Below are 20,579 nucleotides of genomic sequence, written 5' to 3' on the forward strand. Positions count from 1 at the left end.
ACCAAGTCTCAGAATATGAGAAAAATATAGCAAATTTTCTTCCAGAGCATCATATACATGGCCCAGCATACAACTGTTACTGGCTGGAGTCCTTGTTCCCAATTGAAATCTCCTGATCCTGAATGTTTCCCCGTGATTTTTAAATAGCATTCTAGTCTTCTGAGCTCCAACAAGAATCTCCCAATAATTTGGCTTATAGTGATATAGGAGAATGAAACTCACAACCTATTACATGTCCATCATGAGTTCGTGCTCTCTAAAATTGAAGAATGAATTTTAGGAACAATGGAAGTTAAGAGCAGAATATATTTATTGAGAGAAAGAACTTCTGTCTCAGAGACAGAAGGGTCTTGAGCGGGTTGCCAAAACCTGTCTTTTCTAGAGACTTTTATAAAGATGGGGAAAACGGGAACTTGCAAGGTGAGCATAAGGTGGAACAGACCTGTGGTCAACCAATAAGATTAATTGCTCAGGTAAAACTGATTAAATCAGTGACAAATCAAGAAGCAAGTCACATAGAAAGTGGGCATGCTTAAAGAGCAGTGACTCTTTCTGTATGGATTTGGGATAGTGAACGCTGGCTTCCTCAAGGTGATCCATTCCTATGTAGAATATCAATCCCTGTGTGGTTGCATTTGTTTTGCCTTTAGTCTTGAGATTTGGCTCACAGCAGGAGGTAGTTGTCTGCTCTAGGGCTGCAAGGTATCCGGTCTTCTTCACTGGCTCTTTTGAGGGCCAAGCCCTGTCTGACTGCCTTTAATATTTCTAACTAACTCAGCCGCCTGTAACAACAGCATTCTAGGGCTACTTCTCCAGCCAGCATCTCAAAAGTTTCCCAAACTCCTCCTACAAACACTTCTAAAAGTATTTCCAAAATAGGCAAATACAGTCACAGCAAAGACCACACTTTGCTGGTACCAAAATCTGTCTCAGTTACTTTCGTTGTCATGGAGACAAAATACCTGACCCTGAGAGTTAAAGGAGGAAAGGTTTATTTTTGGCTGCTGTGTTAGAAGTTTCAGTCCTTGCATAGTCAGCATCATGGTGGAAGGGCATGGGCAGACAAAAATGTCTCACTTTATGGTGGCCAAGAAGCAGAAAATGAAGGAAGGAACTGGGGAAGGAGATAGTGACCCTTCCTTGAACACACCAACCATAGCACGCCAATCACCTAATCACTTTCTAAAACCCTGCCTGTGAGTGAATGAGACTTTGGCGGGATATTGAGATACAAACTACCTTTCCTGAGTCTACTGAAAATAACTGACTTTGAAAAGCAGGCCCATGGGATGGTACAGGTATGTTATCAGCGGTGCAGAAAAATTATGTTCCTGAACAAGGAGCTGAAAGATGAACTTTCTTATTCCTGCCTTTCTTGTCCCAAAGGGTGACTGAGGACACTATTAGTGGACAAGGACAAAGCCCAGGCTTCCTCTAGTCCTAGACAAAACCGTCACACACACTCCATGCCTTTGGACAGTGAAGTGACACATCAGGCATCACATGAGCTGCCCACTCAGCTCTGGGGTTCCAGAGGCTCAGGGCCTTAATGAATAATCAAACATCCTAAATACAATATTAGAAATTCCATATGAAACTAAGACCAGATGGCCATTTTCTCCTGCTATGTAGACTTTTTAATGAAGTTGAACCCAGATGAGTCCAGAGTGCCACAAAGCCTGGGCCACCTCCCCAGGTGGCAAAAGGTGCTGTTGGACCTCACATTGTAGAAATCAAGGATATTAAACCTGTTCATGTCTGGTACACAGGGCTGTTAGACAGGACCAGACTTCAGCTACCCTTTGTTACCAGCACAGAGAAGTTGTAATCTAGCAATGCACAAGGAAAATGCTTAGTGAACGCCCCGCTGTTTTTCACCTGAACCCAGGAAGATGGGAAGGTGGGAGGCTGGGCTATCCATAAGGAGATGCAGTCTGGATCGTGAGCTGGTAGTTTTCAGTAACATTGGAAACATCCACAGGGACGTGGACCTCAGGGCCTCAGAGCCACCCCAGGCTGAGACATCCAATTCTCCATGTGGCATCATTTGAACTGTTTAGCCCTAACATGGGGCCAGCCCACAAACCAGAAGCCCACTTTGGCCTGACTCTATTGTTCTACACCTGAGCCACCAAAGTGTCAAAGGGCTTTGAGTAGACAGTCCCTGTACTACCAGAAGTGCACTCAGCAGTAGGCAGGCTCAGAAGCATGCCTGAGAAGCCACTGAAAACCAGGCTCTAAAATGTCTTTTCTCTTTTAAACACATAAATGTCTTCCTCTGGATGAACATTGCTTCCTGGTCCTGGCTCCCAAACACTAAGGTTGGGCGTTTCAGTTAAAAATAAAACTTTGAAAGTACAAGGTCTAAGCTGGTGCTGAGAACAGTGGCTCCAGCAGCACTGGCAACAGATGCCAGCAAATGTCTTTCTCATTCTGTAACGACACAAGGTTTGTTAAAATTTCCTGTACTTCAGTAAAAGCTAGGGGTGCCTATCACTGCAAGATGATCAAATAAGGAAGACACACTCATGGTGTGGATTGTACTGCACAGTGACCACTCAATTTTATTTTGAAGCATGTATCAAAAGCCCACCAGTTCTGACATTGAAGATAGTGCATGCAAAACTGCAGAAAATATCTCCAACCACACTCAGGGCTGACCCAGGACGTGGCCGCAGAGGCTGACTATGAGGTCTATCTGCAGGCCGGTCGTGCTCCACAGGGAATTTTGAGATCTGATCTCATCACAAGTAGGCCAAAGAAAGTTGCTTTGTGGGACTGCTGTGAGGAGAGCACACCACTGTGCCTGATCATCTGGAGATCCAGGTGGCATTTATAATTGACACTTGGATGAAAGAACAGGCTGTGTTAGCAAGCCAGATGCCTGGTGCTGCACTCTGTCTCTGACCTACCTCAAAACTGAGTATGTGGGGACAATGGCTGTGCCTTGGATCTTCTTGTTAACAGGTGCCATGCTCTGAAGCCCAGTTTTCCTTCACTAAGAACACAGACCACATATTTGCTGCCTTTTTATTTGTTCTAATTTTCCATTAATTTTCTCCAACTGCCCATCAGCACATTGTCTTCCACTGAAGACAGTGAACTGTGGGAACTAGGGCAATTTTTCTCCCAAGCTTATGCTCACTGGCACTGAAGGGTTTGCCTTGACAGCTGTAGAAGACTTCAGAAGGCTTCCTCTGCCATGAGTTAGTTCCTCCAGAAGGCATGCATTGCCAGCTAAGACACAACAGCTGGGAGTTAGGACAGAGGAAGGCAGTTCCCCACCTCCTCCCTGTGCCCTGCTAGGCTGGACCCAGTGGACCAGGCAGCCAAGCCCCCTAGTGACTCTCCCACCTCCTGTGATAAAGAGACCTGAGACCTTGGCCACAACTATAGTACATTTGCCCTTTCTCAGGCACCTCATCTCCTCTTTCCTCTCCAGCTCCATTGCCAGTGGGGGGTAGAGAGGAAGTGTTCCAACTAATGGTACAGTATCTGCACCTGCAATAAAGAACTTGGCCCATTCATGACTCCATCTGGTGAGTCACCTGATCAGTCATTCACCCAGTGCACCGGGGTCAGATCTAGCTCCTTGCTGGCCTGCAAGGCTGTGCCTACCTGGAAACACTATTCATCCTCACCTCTGTGGGCCACATTGTCCCTGCTTTGCTGTAAGAGCAAACTCAATCCTTCTCTGTCCTATTTGTCCACTTCCTATCTCTGGTGTTACTAAAGGCTGCTGAGTTAGATAGAAATTAATAGGCAGCCAGACAGGGACCAGCCATTGAGAAAGTCAGTGCAGAAAATGAGAACACACCACAAGTATGGCTAGAGGCGCATTTGTTGAAAGACAGACCTCAAGATAAAGATGTAGTGACCAGGCCTACATGCCCCCCTGAGGGGTAGATAATACCTTGATACTGTACTGTGTTTGGTATCACCTGGTCCAACAAAGTACAGAAAGACATCAGTCACCCAGGTGGGTGACCAGAACATCTGGACCCAGTTGCCTAGGTGAATGTCTAGAGTATCCAGATCCATCCCTTCCCAAAAATGCCAAAAATGCTTTTGTTCTTTCCAGGTACCCTTGCTACCTGGCTCATCTCCCTACTGGATGGATATTAGCTAAGCAACTGTATATTTATGCATATAGGTTAACTGTAGTTTTACCCACATTGTGACTTTGCTGTATAAATTATCCCCCATAAAGGGCCTTGGTGGCAACTTACTTTTGGAATCCCTACAGTCTCTTGGGAGCTATTTCTCAGTAGACCTTTCTTACTCTTAACCTTAGTCCTTTAGAATTCATTCTTTGATTTCAGGGGACATGAACTTGGCACATCTGACATCTGCTAGGTTGGAAGTGATATTTCTCTTATATCAGTGTGAGGCTAGGGATGGTCCCTCCTTAATCCAGAACTTGAGAAAAGGTGTCTGCCTGAGAAAGGCTGTCCTACTCTCTGTTCATTGGGTGCTGCTCTGTAGGAGAAACCTCATGCAGACAACTAGTACCAATACCCACTTTGCCTACCAAGTGGAGACTCACACAAATGCTGATTTAATCAATGGATCAACTTGCTTTGGAGGCCTGCGGGACGAGCTGTCATACTAACTGATTTGGGAAACCAAATCACTATATATGCCTTTGTGAGGCATGGGCAGACTCCAATCCCAGAACCTGGGGTCTGCTCAGGTATGTAAGTAAGGAGAGATGAAACAACCAAATGGGAAAACTACTAAGATGGCAGGAGCTAGATGCAGACCAGGAGCAGCACTTGGTACCAGCACAAGATAAAAGACAAGTATGGCTCACTTGTGCCAGAGTCTCGAACAGGGGACACCTCTGTTAAAATAGCCCACTCTGGTCCAAGGTCATGGCATCCTGCAGCAAAGGAGGGGCTGGGACCACTATTATGAGGGGTGAGGACCTGGGGTCTCTATAACCAGACAAGGAGGGCCCTTTGTGAGATGAGCCTTGGAATTACCCTGCTCCCTTCTGCACCCTCCTCATGGAAAGTTCAGGAAGGAAGAGGAGCCAGCTCTAGCCTCACAGCCACTCCTGCTGAAGGAGAGGGAGTGAAAAGGAGCAGGCACTCTGGGACCAGTGGGCCGGAGCATGGCCAGGGCCTCACAGATAGGGGAAGAAATGGATGCGCACTTCTCTACAGGCCAAACATAAACACTAGTGGGCTGTGCAGATCAGACTGCCTTGGTCACTGCTCCTTGGTTGCACAGCCAACTAAGAGTTGTACTGCCCCATCCTCCCCCAGGTGAGCAACCACTTTCTATACCTTCTGGGACACTGGCAGGCCCCAGGCACCCAGTCATGGCTCTGTTCAGTTCCTGCGCTGACCTTACCTCTGTGCTGTGGCTGAAGGCTGCAGCCAGAACCCAGGGCCTGCTCCAAACCACAGCAGTGCAGGAGCATCAAGGACACCCTGCGGGAAGTAGGTTGGCATCCAGCAAGTTGGGGAGGCAATGGCCAGTGCCCACAGAGCTCTGCCCAGCTCATGTGAAGCAATGTTGCAGCCAAGGCTTGAAGGAAAGCACATGCCTGTGCACATGTGTACACACACACACACACCACTTCTGCTGATTTATTAGTGGCAGCATCTAGGAGCCTTGTCTTTCATCCAAGCACACAGTTGGGGAAGACTACTTCCAGCAATGATGGCATTCAAAAATCTCATATCCTTCACCCACAAGACATTCCCCTACAAGCCCAGTGCTTCTGTTCTGTGGCCTCAGTGTCCCGAATCCAACAAATGCCAAATAATCCCACATTTAGGTCCTTGACTGCTATGGTTGGTGGGACATTTTGGAGGAAATACTGAGTGAAGATATTCACTCCTTGTGTCTTGCAGATAAGAACAGGTACATGTTGTACAAATCCACATCTACCCTTCCATCTGAATCTCAGTGAGAACTATAAGACATAGGCAAAATGGTCCTTGTTAGGCCCAGCAGGCTGCCAGCAGTGACCAGCAATCATAACATACTCATGTCTAATGTGACAGGTTAGGATCCAGATCCCAGGGCCACTGAGCTGCCAAGTTCACACCCAGCTACAATATTCAAATGGCCTGGACACTACCCCTTCAATCAAAATGTGGGCTCTGGAGTTCTGGACAGGCCATGGTAGAAGAGGAACCCCTTAGAAATCCATATTATCCTCAGGACTGTGCAGGGAAATCTGCTAGTCGGGAGAGGCCATCGGGCCATGAAAGCACCCAGCTAAATGGCCTTTCGGGCCTGTGCCAGCCTGGAAGAAGTGGCCACTCTGGAGACAGAACATTGCAGACAGCCTGAGCCCTCAGCAGCAAGCAAGGCTCTGGAAGCAACCTGTGGAAAGAAACTGCGTGAGAAACATTCGGGACCCCTCTCCATAGGCCTCTCTAGGATGCAAAACAATAGTTCAGTAGAAATGGGAAGAGTTGATGGGGTGGGATAAGAAAGAAACGCAGCACAGGGGAGCTCCTAATGGGACCAAAAATAAAGACTGAGATATGCTCAGCTGCCTGAAGAAACCACACAGAACAACGGAAATGAATGACCAAGAAAGCGCCATTCAGCAAAGGTGAATCCAAAGAAACCTGATGCTGCCAGGGAAAACACAGACAGAGCTATGCCTCTCTTTTCTTCCTTGGTGGGGAATGGTGGTAATGCCAGCCCAGCCACCTTCCCAGGGGTGTTTTTTAGCTCGAATGAGATGATAATGTTTGTAAAATAGATTCACAGACCGTAAACAGCTGTCAGATGCTCATGGGTTGCCTGTGGCTGCCAATCAATGTGTACTGAAATGAACATGTTAATTCAGCCAACCATGGCATCTCCACAAAGACTGTTTTAAAAATCATTTAGTCTGCAAATGTTTAGGGAAATGGACATCATTTTGGGGTATACAGAATATTGTTTTCACTATATTAATATTTAAAACATATTTAGATGAGGATGGAGAATCTATCACCCAATCAACAGGATCTTTAATGTACAAGTGTTTCAAATGAAAGCTAATGAATTTTTAATTGATTGTCTCAAGTAAATGCATTTCAGCATCTTTTGAGAAAACCTTTTAGAAAGCTTTTCATGTCTGCCTGTACGTAACATTTTAAATGACATTCAGTATAAAAGACAGTTACATTATGGAATTCAATCTGTGCTTTCCACTCCAAAATTGGCAAAAGGATGTAGAAAAACTGAAGTAACTTCAGTGAGGAAATATTGTCTTTTCCTAAGAAAACAACTCAAGTATTCAGTTCCAAATTAAATTCCAGTAGACAGTAAATATGTGACCACGTCAATTATGCCAAAACTGCTGGACCATTCAGGGAATGCGCAGCCTTTCTGGCCTTTCAGGCACAATGAGCCTGTCTCCTGAGTGGTCACAGCAATGAAGGGGGATGTATCCCACCACAGACACAGGGGCAGGTGCTGAAACTCAGGCCTCGTGAAGATGTGCTCAGCCATGCTCAAAGGAAGCGAGGAGCCAGGAAGCAGCCTGACAAGTGAGCACTGCAAATGCTCATCACAGGAGCAGCGTGGCCTGAAGAATCTGTCTGGAGCCTTGGGTTGAGTCCTCACTGTCACCCAGAATTGATTATTTCCTTGAGATTCTTCCCAAGGCTTTTAAATTAACATGTAGATTAAATCCCTTCTATGGTGGAACTGTCTCTACCAAAGTCGTTACGGGGAAAATTAGAAGGCAGTTTTAAATATCTTCTCAGAAGTCTTTTCTTTCCTTGGAGATGAAGTGATTGCCCTGTGACAAGTGGTGGTTAATTAGGACGTCCAATGCTCTGCCCTCTCATTGAAGTTCTCATAGGCATGTTGGGGGAGTGTGCGTTTTATCATTTGGGCATTGGGCTTGGGGCACTTGCTGGGTGCCAGATGCTCTGATTGGTTCTGGGAAGCAGAAGCAAGGGGTCAAGCAGGTTCCCTGGCTCCGCCCACAGGCAGCCTGGTCAGGAGCTCCACAATGACAATGGACCTTCCTAAGTCTTTAAATAAAATTGGGGTAAATTACCTGGCACATGGGTACAGAAGATGCCAGACTCTTCCTTCCCGGAATACAGTGATGTTCCAGCTATGCACATCTGCCTGACCAGGTGATACAGGAGAATGAAACTCCCAGCCTCCATATGTCTGGTACAAGTTTGTGTTCTCTAAAATCGAAGAATGAATTTTAGGAACAATGGAAGTTAAGAGCAGAATATATTTATTGAAAGAAAGCTTCTGTCTGAAGGACAGAAGGGGTCCCAAGTGGGTTGCCAGGGACTCTGTCTTTCCTAGGGACTTTTATAGAGTAACATCATGAAGTGAGATGGGTCCAAGGTGGGGAAAAATGGGAAACCACAAAGTGAGCATAAGGCAAGATAGACCTGTGGTCAAGCAATAAGATGAAGGTAAAATTGATTAAATCAGGAGCAAATGGGGGAGCAAGTCAAGTAGTAAGCAGGCATGCTTAACAGCAGTGACTCTACCTATGGGGGTTAGGACAGTGACTCTTGACTTCCTCAGACTTCCACAATTTAGACTATCAATCCTTAGGGTGTGGTTGTATTTGCTTTTCCTTTTGTCTTGAGATCTGGCCCACAGCAGGAGATACCTGTCTCCTCAGAGGTCACAAGGTATCTGAACTTCTGCACTGGCTCCTTTGAGGCCCCAGCCCTGTCTGACTGCCTGTAATATTTCTAACTAACTCAGCTGCCTGTAACACAGGGCCTTGCCAAGCCTTGGCAGGTATGGACTTGAATCCTCTCCATCTGCCTATAGCCAGTATGGAACTGCATGTAGAGCACGGATGGCAGCACCCACCCCAGTCTTCCCTGAAATATCAGCTGTTCCCCAAGAGCATGATCAAGCTGATATTTCCTATGAAGCATAAATTTTAATTAATTTGCAGTGCTCCTGTTAACTATAGCGTGATATTAACCTTAAAGGAAACACATTTGCAACAAGATATAGGAAAAATGAAGCACCATACAGAATAGAGCTCCTTTCTTGATCTCAGTTGCTGTGAGTCACACAGGTATGACCTTGCATGTGACCTTGCCACTGTCTCCTGGACTCCACTGCTTATTGGGGACCAGAGGGTATAAATATCATATTTTACTATGCCGAGAACTGGGCTCTTTGACTGGGGTCCGTGATCTCTGCTTTAGGAACAGAGAGAAGTATGCGGAAGGCCCGTGCTTCCTGGCTATGCAAGAAGGCTCTGAACTACAGCATTCCTAATCTAAGGTAACACTGCTGAGGATGCTCTGAAGAATGCAGACATATTGATATGGAAAAGAACTTGCTCTCCATCCCTTTGTTCCACAACTTACTGCAATTGCTGTTCTGCAAAAGTACACCACCCTTTCCCCTGTGCTTCTCACTTTCTAATAAAAACAGATCAACTTTGGAAATGGCCGTGCTTGTTAAAGGTGAGTTCTTCTTGGTCCCCTTGTCCTTTGAATATCGACTTTGTCTTTACTCATTCCCTGCAGCTTCACCCTCAGAATACAGGGGGCTGATCAGTCCAGGCAATTGCCCACATGGGTTGGGATCTTCAGGGAGGGGCCTGCAGCCCCTCCCCATTTCCTCTGATGGGGACGGGATGTTGGCACAAATCCATCATCCTCTCATGCATCTCTGGCTCCAGTTTCACTGCTTATCACACACCCCAGTGGCTTCATCCATCTATCCTCCTGCATCTAGAAAGTGGGTCCCCAGGACAGAGGAGTGTTATGAGTTGAATAGATGTGTCCCTGTCTTATCCCCAAACCTGGGAGTGTAGCCTTTCTTGGAAAAAGGCCCTTAACAGATTTAACTGCGAGATCTGAGATGAGATCATTTTGGGTCATCCCTGCAGCCCTATGTTGAATGAAAAATGTCTTTACCAGAAAAAGGAGAGGTATATTTGAGCTAGAATAATCACACGACTACAGAGGCAGGGACCAGAGAGATGGAACCCTGAAACATCAGGAAACATCAGCAGCCATCAGAAGATGGAAGACGTGGGATGGCATCTCTTGTGGAGTTTCTGGAGGGGCACCTTGTGAAAGAATTGGTTTCTGAGGTTTTCTTTCTTTCTTTCTTTCTTTCTTTCTTTCTTTCTTTCTTTCTTTCTTTCTTTCTTTCTTTCTTCCTTTCGGGCAGAGATAAGATTTATTTATGAACTTACTTTGGGGGGGGCAGGGCAGTGGAAACCTTCAGGAGTGCAAGGCCCCCCACTTGTCCAGGGGACCATGATTTGGGATGTATTTTACCCCACAGCCATCAGGAATGAGGTGCTTCTTGACCACCATGTCTTCAAATTCATCTGCATTGAACTTTGTGAAGCCCCACTTCTTGGAGATATGGATCTTCTGGAGCCCAGGAAACTTGAACTTGGCTCTGTGCAGAGCCTCAATTACATGCTCCTTGTTCTGCAGCTTGGTGCGGATAGACATGATGACCTGTCCAATGATGACCCTTGCCACTGTGCCCTGGGGCTTCCCAAAGGCACCTTGCATGGCAGTCTGGAGCCTGGATTGGGGGAAGCAGGTGGTTAGATTATGAGCATCAGAAGCAGTGTCTTGAAAGTCTCTTGGGGCAGCCCATACAAGCAACAGGCTGCATACACTACCAAGGAAGTTGGTGTCTGCAGCCACTACACCCTGGGCACCCACCAGCAAAGGGGCCCAGTCCGCTTAATTGACTGCAGTGGTTTCTGAGGTTTTCAAGCTTGCTTGTTTGTGGTCATCTGTTCTGGCAAATCTGAGAAACTCATTCAAAACACTACTTCACTTCCTTCCTGTGGTTTTTATTCATGGTCAGGGTGCAGTGCTCGGTCTTAAGTGGACATTTCCCTTTTTCAATGTGGTTTTAATAAGTGAGAACTACTTCCTAAATTGAGGCAAAAAAAATGGCAGCAGGCCAGCCCCAGGCATTTGTGAAATGTTCGTGGTCTAAAAACCTCTTTCCACTCTGTGAGTTGGCTCCTTTCCCACTATCTAGGCCTGACAGGGGAGGGGGTCCAGCCCAGGCCCGAACCTTTAAAGTAATAGTTCGTAAGCAAGCTAACCCTTCCCTGCCCTGTGCCCCAGCCTGGCACCTGTTGGTTTCCACATGCTGCTCAGTCTTCCTAGAGCATTTGCAGATGTCCTCACATGTGTCCAACACCAGGATAATGGGGCTGGACCCCTGATAGACACAGAGGAGTCCACTTGCATCGATGGCACTGTCATGGAGGCAGACTGTAAGGGAGAGACCTGTGCAGTATTGTAGATGTCCACTCGGGCAGTTGGTGCCTGGACCTTCAACCAACTTGGCTGCTGGTGCTGGAACAGGGTTTTTGAGCTACCTGAGCCTGTGTAGAAGCAAATGTGCTCTTATAAAGGTGTAGAAGGCAACTGACCCAGGCTGGACCCGTCATGCTCTGCCTATGTGTGTCAAACTTCACAGACAGGCAGGAGAGAGTGTTAACATGTATCAAGACTATACCCAGCATTGGGGGTCAGCTTCCCATACCTCACCCCAAACTGCCCACAGTGCACAGGCATGGGGGACAGTTTCCCACGCCTCACCCCAAACTGCGCACAGTGCACAGGCAAGGGTGGAGTTTATGAAGAATACCAGGCACCTCCCCAACGGAACCTAATCAAGACAGCTTGCAGACATTCCCAAAGGGGGAGAATATGAAATGAAATAGCAACATAAGTGGCCTCCAGAACATTTGTGGTTGGAAACCTTGAGAAGGGAGGTCGGAGGTGGCTTGGGAGTGAGATGCTCCCACACAGACTTCCCTGAACTCATGGAATTGAAGCAGCTATTTCCATGGCCTTGATTCTGTTGGCTCTTCTGTCACTCGCACAGCAGTTCTTCTCTCTTCAGGGTAACAGGGCATCTTGTGCTCACTCATAGCTCCCCATCCCCAGCAGGGCAGCCTGGACAGAAGGAGTGACTATGGTCGTTAAAAAACTGCTACCAGCAGTGGAGCAGTGCGGTGGGTCCGGGATGCCGGCATCGGCCTCCCTGCTCCTGGCTGTGCTTGTCGGACTGTGGAGTTCTAAGCAAGCAGGCAAGCGCCACTGGTTCCAGAGGCTGGGCTTGAGCCAGCCTGCTCCATCCCCAGTGACCCTATATCAACCAGGGGAACTGGGTACCAGAGTCCCAGGAGCTGAGGGCATAGAAGAGGATTTCCAACAGACCCTGGGAAAGCCTTAGAATAACACTTGAAACAGAGAAATATATGAAAACGACAAAATGAAAGACCAAATTACAATCTCAAACTTCCAGCCCATCCAAAGAAATCTTAGGAGCGATGTACATAGAAAAAAATATATGCCATACACCTAAAATATCGGACATAATAACAACTGAAATAAACAAGTAACTCTGGGAAGCTTTAAAGGAATTCAAACTAGAAATAATCTCCCAGGTAAAAGAAGAAATGATAAAAGAAATGAAAGAGATGCTGAATATATCTAAAGAAGACACAGTTAAAAAATTGGAGGAACTAAACAAGAAGATAGAATCCCTGGATAAGCAATATAAGAAACAAACAGAATACATAAAGCAGATGCACAGAGATATACAGGAAATCAAAAATTCCACTGAAAGCTATGAAAACCACCTCAAAGAAAGTGAAGATAGAATTTCAGACCTTGAAGACAAGATTGCAGCTAGTGAACAGAAAAGGAAAGATCGTTTAAAAATAACAAGGAATCAGGAAATAATTCATCTTGCAGTTGCAAGATGATGCAAAGAAAAACAATATAAGATTCCTAGAGATTAGTGAAAAAAGAAGGGGACAACATAAAGGATGTCAAGAGGATATTTAGAGAAGTAATAGCTGAAAATTTCCCAAACATGAGATCAGAAACCGACATCAGGATCAGTGAGGCATACAGAAATCCAAATAGTCATAAACCAAAATAAAACTACACCCAGACATATAATAATCACCATCCCAGAAATCCAACATAAGAATAGAATATTAAAAGCTGTCAGAGAGAAAAGACAGATCACCTATAAAGGAAAACCTATCAGAATCACAGCAGACTTCTCAGCACAAACAATAAAGTCAAGAAGAGCATAGAGTGAAGTATTCCAGATCCTAAAGGAAAATGATTTCCAACCTAGACTGATGTACCCTGAAAAACCTTTCTTCAAAATGGATGGTGAAATAAAATACTTCCATGACAAAGGATCTTCATGATCCTTTGTCATGATCACCAAGCCAACCCTGCAAAAAATATTGAAAGACAGTTTAGATACACTTAGGAAAAAAACACTAAGCAAAGCAGACAATTAAACAGAATGGAAAGATAAAGATTCAACAGCAGAAAGATAACATGTCAATGATAAACCAACATATAATAGTTATAACCATTAATGTAAATGGTCTCAATTCACCAATTAAAAGAAACAGACTGGCAGAATAGATCAAGAAACAACACCCAACCATATGCTGTCTACAAGAAACCCATCTAACCCAAAAGGATACTCACAGACTGAAAGTCAAAGGATGGAAAACAATACTTCACACAAAAGGAACCCCCCCAAAAAGCACAAGTAGCCTTTCTGTTTGCAGACAATGTGAACTTTAAACCCATAATGATCAGAAGAGATAAAGAAGGTCACTACATACTTGTTAGGGGAAAACTTCAAAAGGAAGAGATAACTATCTTAAATATATATCCACCACATTCCAGAGCACCCAGTTATATAAAACAAGTATTAACAGAAATGAAAAATCAAATTATCAGTAACACAATTGTAACAGGAGACCTTAACACACCATTGACACCAAGGGACAGATCAACCAGACAGAAAATCAGCAAAGAAACAATGGAAATGAATCACACATGTGAACAAATGGACTTGATAGACATATACAGAGTGTTCCATCCAATAACACCAGAATACACATTCTTTTCAGCAGTACATGGGTCATTCTCTAAAATAGACAATATATTAGCTCACAGAACATATTTAAATAAATGTGTAAGAGTTGAAATTATCACTTGCATGTTATCGGATCATAGTGCTTTGAAATTAGAAATTAATGATAAAAGATTCAGAAAAAATCCCACAAACACATGTAAACCGAATAACACACTCTTGAGTAATCAGTGGGTCACAGAGGAAATTAAAGAAGAAATTAAACAATACCTACAAGCAAACGAAAATACAAATACAACTTACCAGAATCTGTGGGATGCAATGAAAGCCGTCCTCAGAGGAAAATTTATTGCACTGAGTTCCCACATTAGGAAAACAGAACAAATACAAATAAATAACTGATGTTACACCTCAAACATCTAGAAAAAGAAGAGCAAGTCAAGTGCAAAGCCAAAAGAAGAGAGCAAATTATAAAAATCAGAGCAGAAATCAATGCAATAGAGACTAAGAAAACAATCCAAAGAATCAATGAATCAAACAGTTGGTTCTTTGAAAGAATAAATAAAACTGAGCCCCTAGCCAACCTTATTTTAAAAAGGGAAGAAAAAGCTCAAATTCATGCACTAAGGAATGAAAAAGGTGAAATCACTACAGACTCTATAGGAATACAGAAGATCATCAACATCTATTTCAAAAACCTCTGCTCTCAAAGGTTTGATAACACAGAAGAAATAGACAGATTCCTAGAAATATATGAAGTACCAAAGCTAGATCAAAAGGATGTAAAACTGTTGAATAACCCAATTTCTATTAATGAAATTGAAAATGTAATTAAGTCCTTACCTACAAAGAAGAGCCCAGGCCCAGACGGATTCACTGCAGAATTCTATAAGAAATACAAAAATGACCTAATGCCGACACTCCTCAAACTATTCAATAAAATTGAAAGGGCAGCAATCCTTCCTAAGTCATTCCTGGAAGCAAATATTACTCTAGTACCAAAACCTGAGGAAGACCCAACTAAAAAAGAGAACTATAGATCAATCTCCCTAATGAACACAGATGCAAAAATTCTCAATAAAATATTGACAAATAGGATGCAGCAAATCATCAAGAAGATTATACACCATGACCGAGTGGGATTCTTCCCAGGCATGCAGGGATGGTTCAACATATGTAAATCAATAAATGTAATCCACCATATCAATAAGACCAAAAGTAAGAATCACTTGATCATTTCTATAGATATAGACAAAGCTTTTGATAAGGTCCAACATTCATTCATGATAAGAACTTTACAGAAAGTTGGAATAGATGGTCTTTACCTCAATATAATAAAGGCCATCTACGACAAACCAACAGCCAATATCATACTAAATTGCCAAAAATTGAAGGCCTTTACTTTAAAATCAGGCATAAGGCAAGGATGTCCTCTATCACCACTCCTATTTAATATAGTACTGGAAATACTAGCCAGGGCAATTAGACAAGAGAGAGAAATAAAAGTGGTAAAGATAGGAAAAGAAGAAGTTAAATTATCATTGTTTGCAGATGACATGATACTCTACGTAGAAGACCCCAAAACTCCATTGAAAGACTCTTAGATATAATAAGTAAGTTCAGTAATGTAACTGGATACAAAATCAATACTCAAAAATCAATAGCATTTCTATACACTAGCAACAAAATCGCAGAGAGAAATAAGAGAAGCCACACCTTTCACACTAGCAACCAAAAAAATTAAATATTTAGGAATTACTCTCATGAAAGAAGTGAAAGACCTATAGAGGGAAAATTATAATACACTGAAAAAAGAAATTGAAGATGATCTCAGAAAATAAAAAGACATCCCTTGCTCATGGATAAGAAGAATAAATATTGTGAAAATGGCCATTCTCCCAAAAGTTTTATACAGATTCAATGCAATCATAATAAAAATACCATCAACATACCTCATAGTTCTTGAGAAATCACTCCTAAAATTCATCTGGAGCGAGAAGAGACCTAAAATAGCAAAGACAGTTCTAAGCAAAGGCAAGGCAGGAGGCATCACAATCCCTGACTTGAAGTTATCTTACAAAGCAACTGTAGTAAAACCAACATGGTACTGGAATCAAAACAAAGCCGAAGATCAATGGAATAGATTAGAAGATATAACCACAACTACAAGCACACTCAACGACCTTATCTTTGATAAAGGGGCCAAACAGGTTCACTGGAAGAACAACAGTCTCTTTAATAAATGGTGCTGGAAAAACTGGCTCTCCATAGGCCGAAAACTAAAACTAGACCCATGCCTATCACCATGTACTAAATTAAAATCTAAATGGATCAAAGATCTGAATATTAAAACAGAAATACTAAATCTATTGGAAGACAAATTGGGTAAAAACCTTGAAGACATAGGGGTAGGTAGAGAATTCATGAACAGGACTCAAACTGCATGGGAAATACTTCCCAGAATCAATAACTGGGATCACCTCTTATTAAAAAGTTTCTGCATGTCAAAAGAAATCTCCAGCCTAGTGAAAAGAAAACCCACAAACGGAAAAAATCTTAGTGAACTCTCCCTCAGACAAAGGACTTCTCTCTAAAACATAAAGAATTTTTAAAAATCAGACCCCCGAAATTCAAAGTCCCAATCCAAAAATGAGCATCTGAGATGAATACACAGTTCTCAGATGAAGAAATACAAATGGCAAATAAATACATGAAAAAATGTTCATCATCATTAGTCATTAGAGAAATGCAAATTAAAACCACACTGAGATTCCATCTCACTCCTGAACAAATGGCCAGGATCAAGAAAACCATCAACAACAAATGCTGGAGAAGCTGTGGGGAAAAAGGAACTCTCCTGCACTGTTGGTGGGAGTGTAAACTGGTGCAACCATTGTCAGTCTGGAGATTTCTCAAAAAGCTGAGATTGGAAGTCCCATTTGTTCCAGCTATTCCAATTCTAGGCATATTCCCAGAAGAACTGAAAGCATCATCCATAGTAATATATGTGCACCCATGTTTATAGCAGCACAATTTGTGATTGCCAGATCTTGGAAACAGCCCAAGTGTCCATCAGCTGAGGAATGGATAAAAAGTTGTGGTATTTTTATACAATGGAGTGCTACTCAGCTATAAAGAAGGATCACATTGAGATATTTATAAATAAATTGATGCAGCTGGAGACCATACTCATAAGTGAAATAAATCAACTCACATGTATGAATACTGAATAGTTTTTCTACTGTAAGAAATGATTCAAATACATAAAAGTATGTGGTAATCATGATTCCCCATTATGTGGCTTTGAAGTTTTCACTCATTAATTGGAATGGTTTTATTCTGGGCTGTTCGATATTATTGTCTGCGATGATATGAACAGCTATTTTGAAGAAAAGAAGATATCATAATAGCTAGTGCTGATTTAATATCATCTTGTTTTGAAGTCCCACCAAACTGTTGTTCTTTTGTCTCTATTGGTTTTATCATGTTGTATCTTACTGGATTTTATTATATGTGATAGTATAAATAAAAATTTTTATAGGCAAAGAGATAATATAGAAACCATTGTTCATTTTCCGTTAGCTGGTTCTAAATACCCTGTAATACTTTAATCCTCTTGAATGGTTTCATACTGCCTTCATATGTTTAATGCTATAGTATATGAAGTGTTATACTCAAATATTTCAAGGAAAGAGACACTATGGTAACCACTATTAAGTTGGGTTATCTTGTGGTGAAAAACACTATGCTGCTGAAATTGTTCTGCTTTGACCTGTATTGTTATGTTGTTATGTGTTCTTTTATCTCAGTCTCCCCCTTTTTTAAAAATTTTATTTATTTATTTATTTTTTAATTAAGGGAAAAATAAAAAAATTAGCAGGATATATTATAGCAACTTTTTGATTTCTTATTAACTTGATTTGAAGCTCTGTATTGCTCCCACCATCTTGTTTTGACTTGATTTTACTCTGGTCTGTTCTGTTTGATAGTATCAAATTTGAGGGTATAGGCAGCTACTTTGAACGCAACAAGATGCACTATGACGCCCATTCTGATTTGACTATTATCTTCTTTAAGTCCTGTAATGTCTCCAAAGTTTCAGTTTTATTGGTTTTGTTCTGTACTGTTTTGTTCAATTTTATTATACCTGTTGACAATTCTTTTTAAGGTAGGCAATTCTTTTTAAGGTAGCAAGAGGCATTATGGTAACCATTGTTGACTACTTTGTATTCTGTTTTTACATCACGTACTATGTCCATCCTTTGTTTTGACTGACTGCTTTGTTTTGTCATATTTGGTTTTATTCTCTTCCAAAAACAAGTAATAAGAACTATGAGAGTAATAAAACCCAAAATGTGTAAATGTTGTTGTTAAAAAAAAAGAGGGAAAAAAGTGCTCTAAAGGATACAACTACAAGTGTGTTTAGGTGTGTAAGATAGATGACCATATTACTAAGTTTTTGTTGGATCATTGAACACACTGTTTGCAGTCTCACTGTTTGAATGTCCACTTTGTATGTTTTAATCCTGTAACTTGAACAACTATCTCTAAGATGACAATATGTAATCTATTAACTAGTGATTTCTTACTGTTTTTTTAAAATTTTGTATTATTTGTACCCTTATGCTGTTTTGTTTTGGTTTTTTCCTTTAAATAAAATTTTTTAAAAACCTGCTACCATAATGGACAAAAGGGAGCGCAACTATGGAGAATGTGCATGTGGGACCCACAGCACAGCAGAACGGAGTAGTGCTGGGGCTGTCACCTCCAGGGATGGAAACTTTGCCAAAAAGTTTGGGGTCCCTTATCCCACCTGCTCCCATGGTCTACTCATTTTTAGCTCCTTTCCTCACCCATGAGCAGCAATAGGAGCCCCACCCCTAAAACACAGCTGCCTCCATCCCTCGTGGTAGAACCTAGAGGCAGGAGCCACATCCTGCTGTACCACTGTCCACAGCAACAAACCTAGAGTGTCACAAGTGCCTGTTTTGGTAGCAGAAGCGTAGTGCTGTCTCCCAGGAAATGTCCTCACCTCTCCCTCTGCCTTTTGTTTTGCATCATCAAGTGAAACTTATTCCTGCAGCTGACTTCACTCCAGCAGGAGCATGTGAGCCAGGTCCTGTTCCTGGGGCTCAGTGGTGGCAAGTACAGGGACCACAAGGACCACAGGACAATCTGTGATGTCAGAGGTGAGAAGGTAGTTGATCTCATTAATGGAAACAACCCATCAGCCTGCAGAGTGGTTCCAGGAGCAGATGAAGAGGAGGGAGCTGGTGGAAGAGGGGCTAGAGAGCCAGGATTCAGGTCCCTGTCCTCCAGCAGCCATCACAAGGGGTCCATTGATAAGTCACATGTTGAATGTGTATAATCAAACTGTTTGGTTTCAGTATCACACCTGGAAAGGACCAGGCGATAGAAAGGGCAGCTCTGCCTTGAGTGAGGCTAGGGCAGCCCTCTCTGTGGTCCTGGAGGCTGGGCTGGCATCTATTTTCCTCTGTGCACCATGTACCATGATTAAGTCAAGATTCATTGGCCTCACATCTTGACTGTGTCACCTCCCTGAACCTTCTCACCTGGTAACTCACATGTTTCCCCTCAGCCTTGAGGCCTGAAACTTGGAGAGAACCTGGTGGACATTGATATCCTACCAGTGCCAACCAAAAGGAAGCTAGGACCTGTAGCCTGAGGGTAGGGGAGGCCTGGGGCAGAGAGCAGCCCCCAGCTGAGCACAGGACCTTGGCAAGATATGAGTATGTCTTATAATCTTGCCACCTGCTTGCTTTTTCATTGCAATCTGTGGCTTTGTAAAAGCAGCCAGTTCCTTGAGGACCTCGGTATGTCCCTGCTGGGCATAGAGAGATGAGAGCTCTGCCCTGCACTTCCTAGCAGAAATGGGAGAGTAGCAGCTCCTTGTGCTCACCTGTCCTCAACAACCCCCTCACTCTGCAGAAGGGATGCAGGTCAGGAGCTGGAGCCCAGGGATCGATCCTCTCCTAGGAAGATACTGAGTCTCCCCACTAACATGCTTTCTTGGATTATGGAAATATCCATTGTTTCCTACAAAGACATGTGTGCAAGTTTCAGAAACATGAGCTACTGCTCTATAGAATATCACTGAGGGGCCAAATCACAGTCACAGGACAAGACCTATGTTTGCAGCATTCCAGGACAAAGGCTGGAGAGCACCTGGGAACTCCCTCCTTTGGCCCTGACACATGGGGACCGATCTTAGAGGTTCCTCCCCAAGCCTAGGAACAGGAAATGGGTTGGGGTCACATTTATGGAATAAAAACACCATGACTCTGTAGCAGCCAGCATGGATGATAGAACTTTATTTTCAGGGAGGTGAGGCTAACAGGGTGGAATTTCTTGGTCAGATGCCATACTGCCCAGCAGAGCTTGTGTAACTGACCACCCCAAGTCAGGAGGATCTGACTTCCTCCACTTCTCTGGAATCCACAAAGTCTGTGTCAAGTTGAGACAAGAAACTGTGAACACACTGCCTTTGAGGGAAGCATGTGATGCTGTCTATGGACTGTGATCCTGGCTCTTTTCATCCAAACGACCATCATGATCCTTCATTTAGCGAATCATTAGAAATTCTATGCACACCACTCAAGTGTTGAATAATGAATCAGGCCATTCTGGTATGATTAATTTTTTTAAATGAGCTATTTGCATCTGGTGATTAATTACAGCCAGCCCAGTTG

The 20,579-nt window shown here is 43.2% G+C and overlaps 1 protein-coding gene and 1 non-coding gene across 2 annotated transcripts; both read right to left on the minus strand.

Moving 5' to 3' along the window:
* Positions 1–10,178: 10,178 nt before the first annotated feature.
* Positions 10,179–10,511, minus strand: LOC134472765 (large ribosomal subunit protein uL16-like). The gene has a single exon (XM_063235054.1). It carries the CDS (start codon positions 10,494–10,496, stop codon positions 10,194–10,196), a length of 303 nt encoding a protein of 100 aa, XP_063091124.1. The 5' UTR covers positions 10,497–10,511; the 3' UTR covers positions 10,179–10,193.
* A 41-nt stretch (positions 10,512–10,552) lies between these two features.
* On the minus strand, positions 10,553–10,687 carry LOC111754550 (small nucleolar RNA SNORA70). The gene has a single exon (XR_002789225.1). It is a non-coding gene; the product is annotated as a small nucleolar RNA SNORA70 (small nucleolar RNA).
* Between the last annotated feature and the right edge of the window lie 9,892 nt (positions 10,688–20,579).

The sequence above is a fragment of the Cavia porcellus genome, unplaced genomic scaffold, assembly GCF_034190915.1.
Source record: "Cavia porcellus strain 051 isolate PalLab524CR breed Dunkin Hartley unplaced genomic scaffold, mCavPor4.1 scaffold_2, whole genome shotgun sequence".
NCBI lineage: Eukaryota > Metazoa > Chordata > Mammalia > Rodentia > Caviidae > Cavia > Cavia porcellus.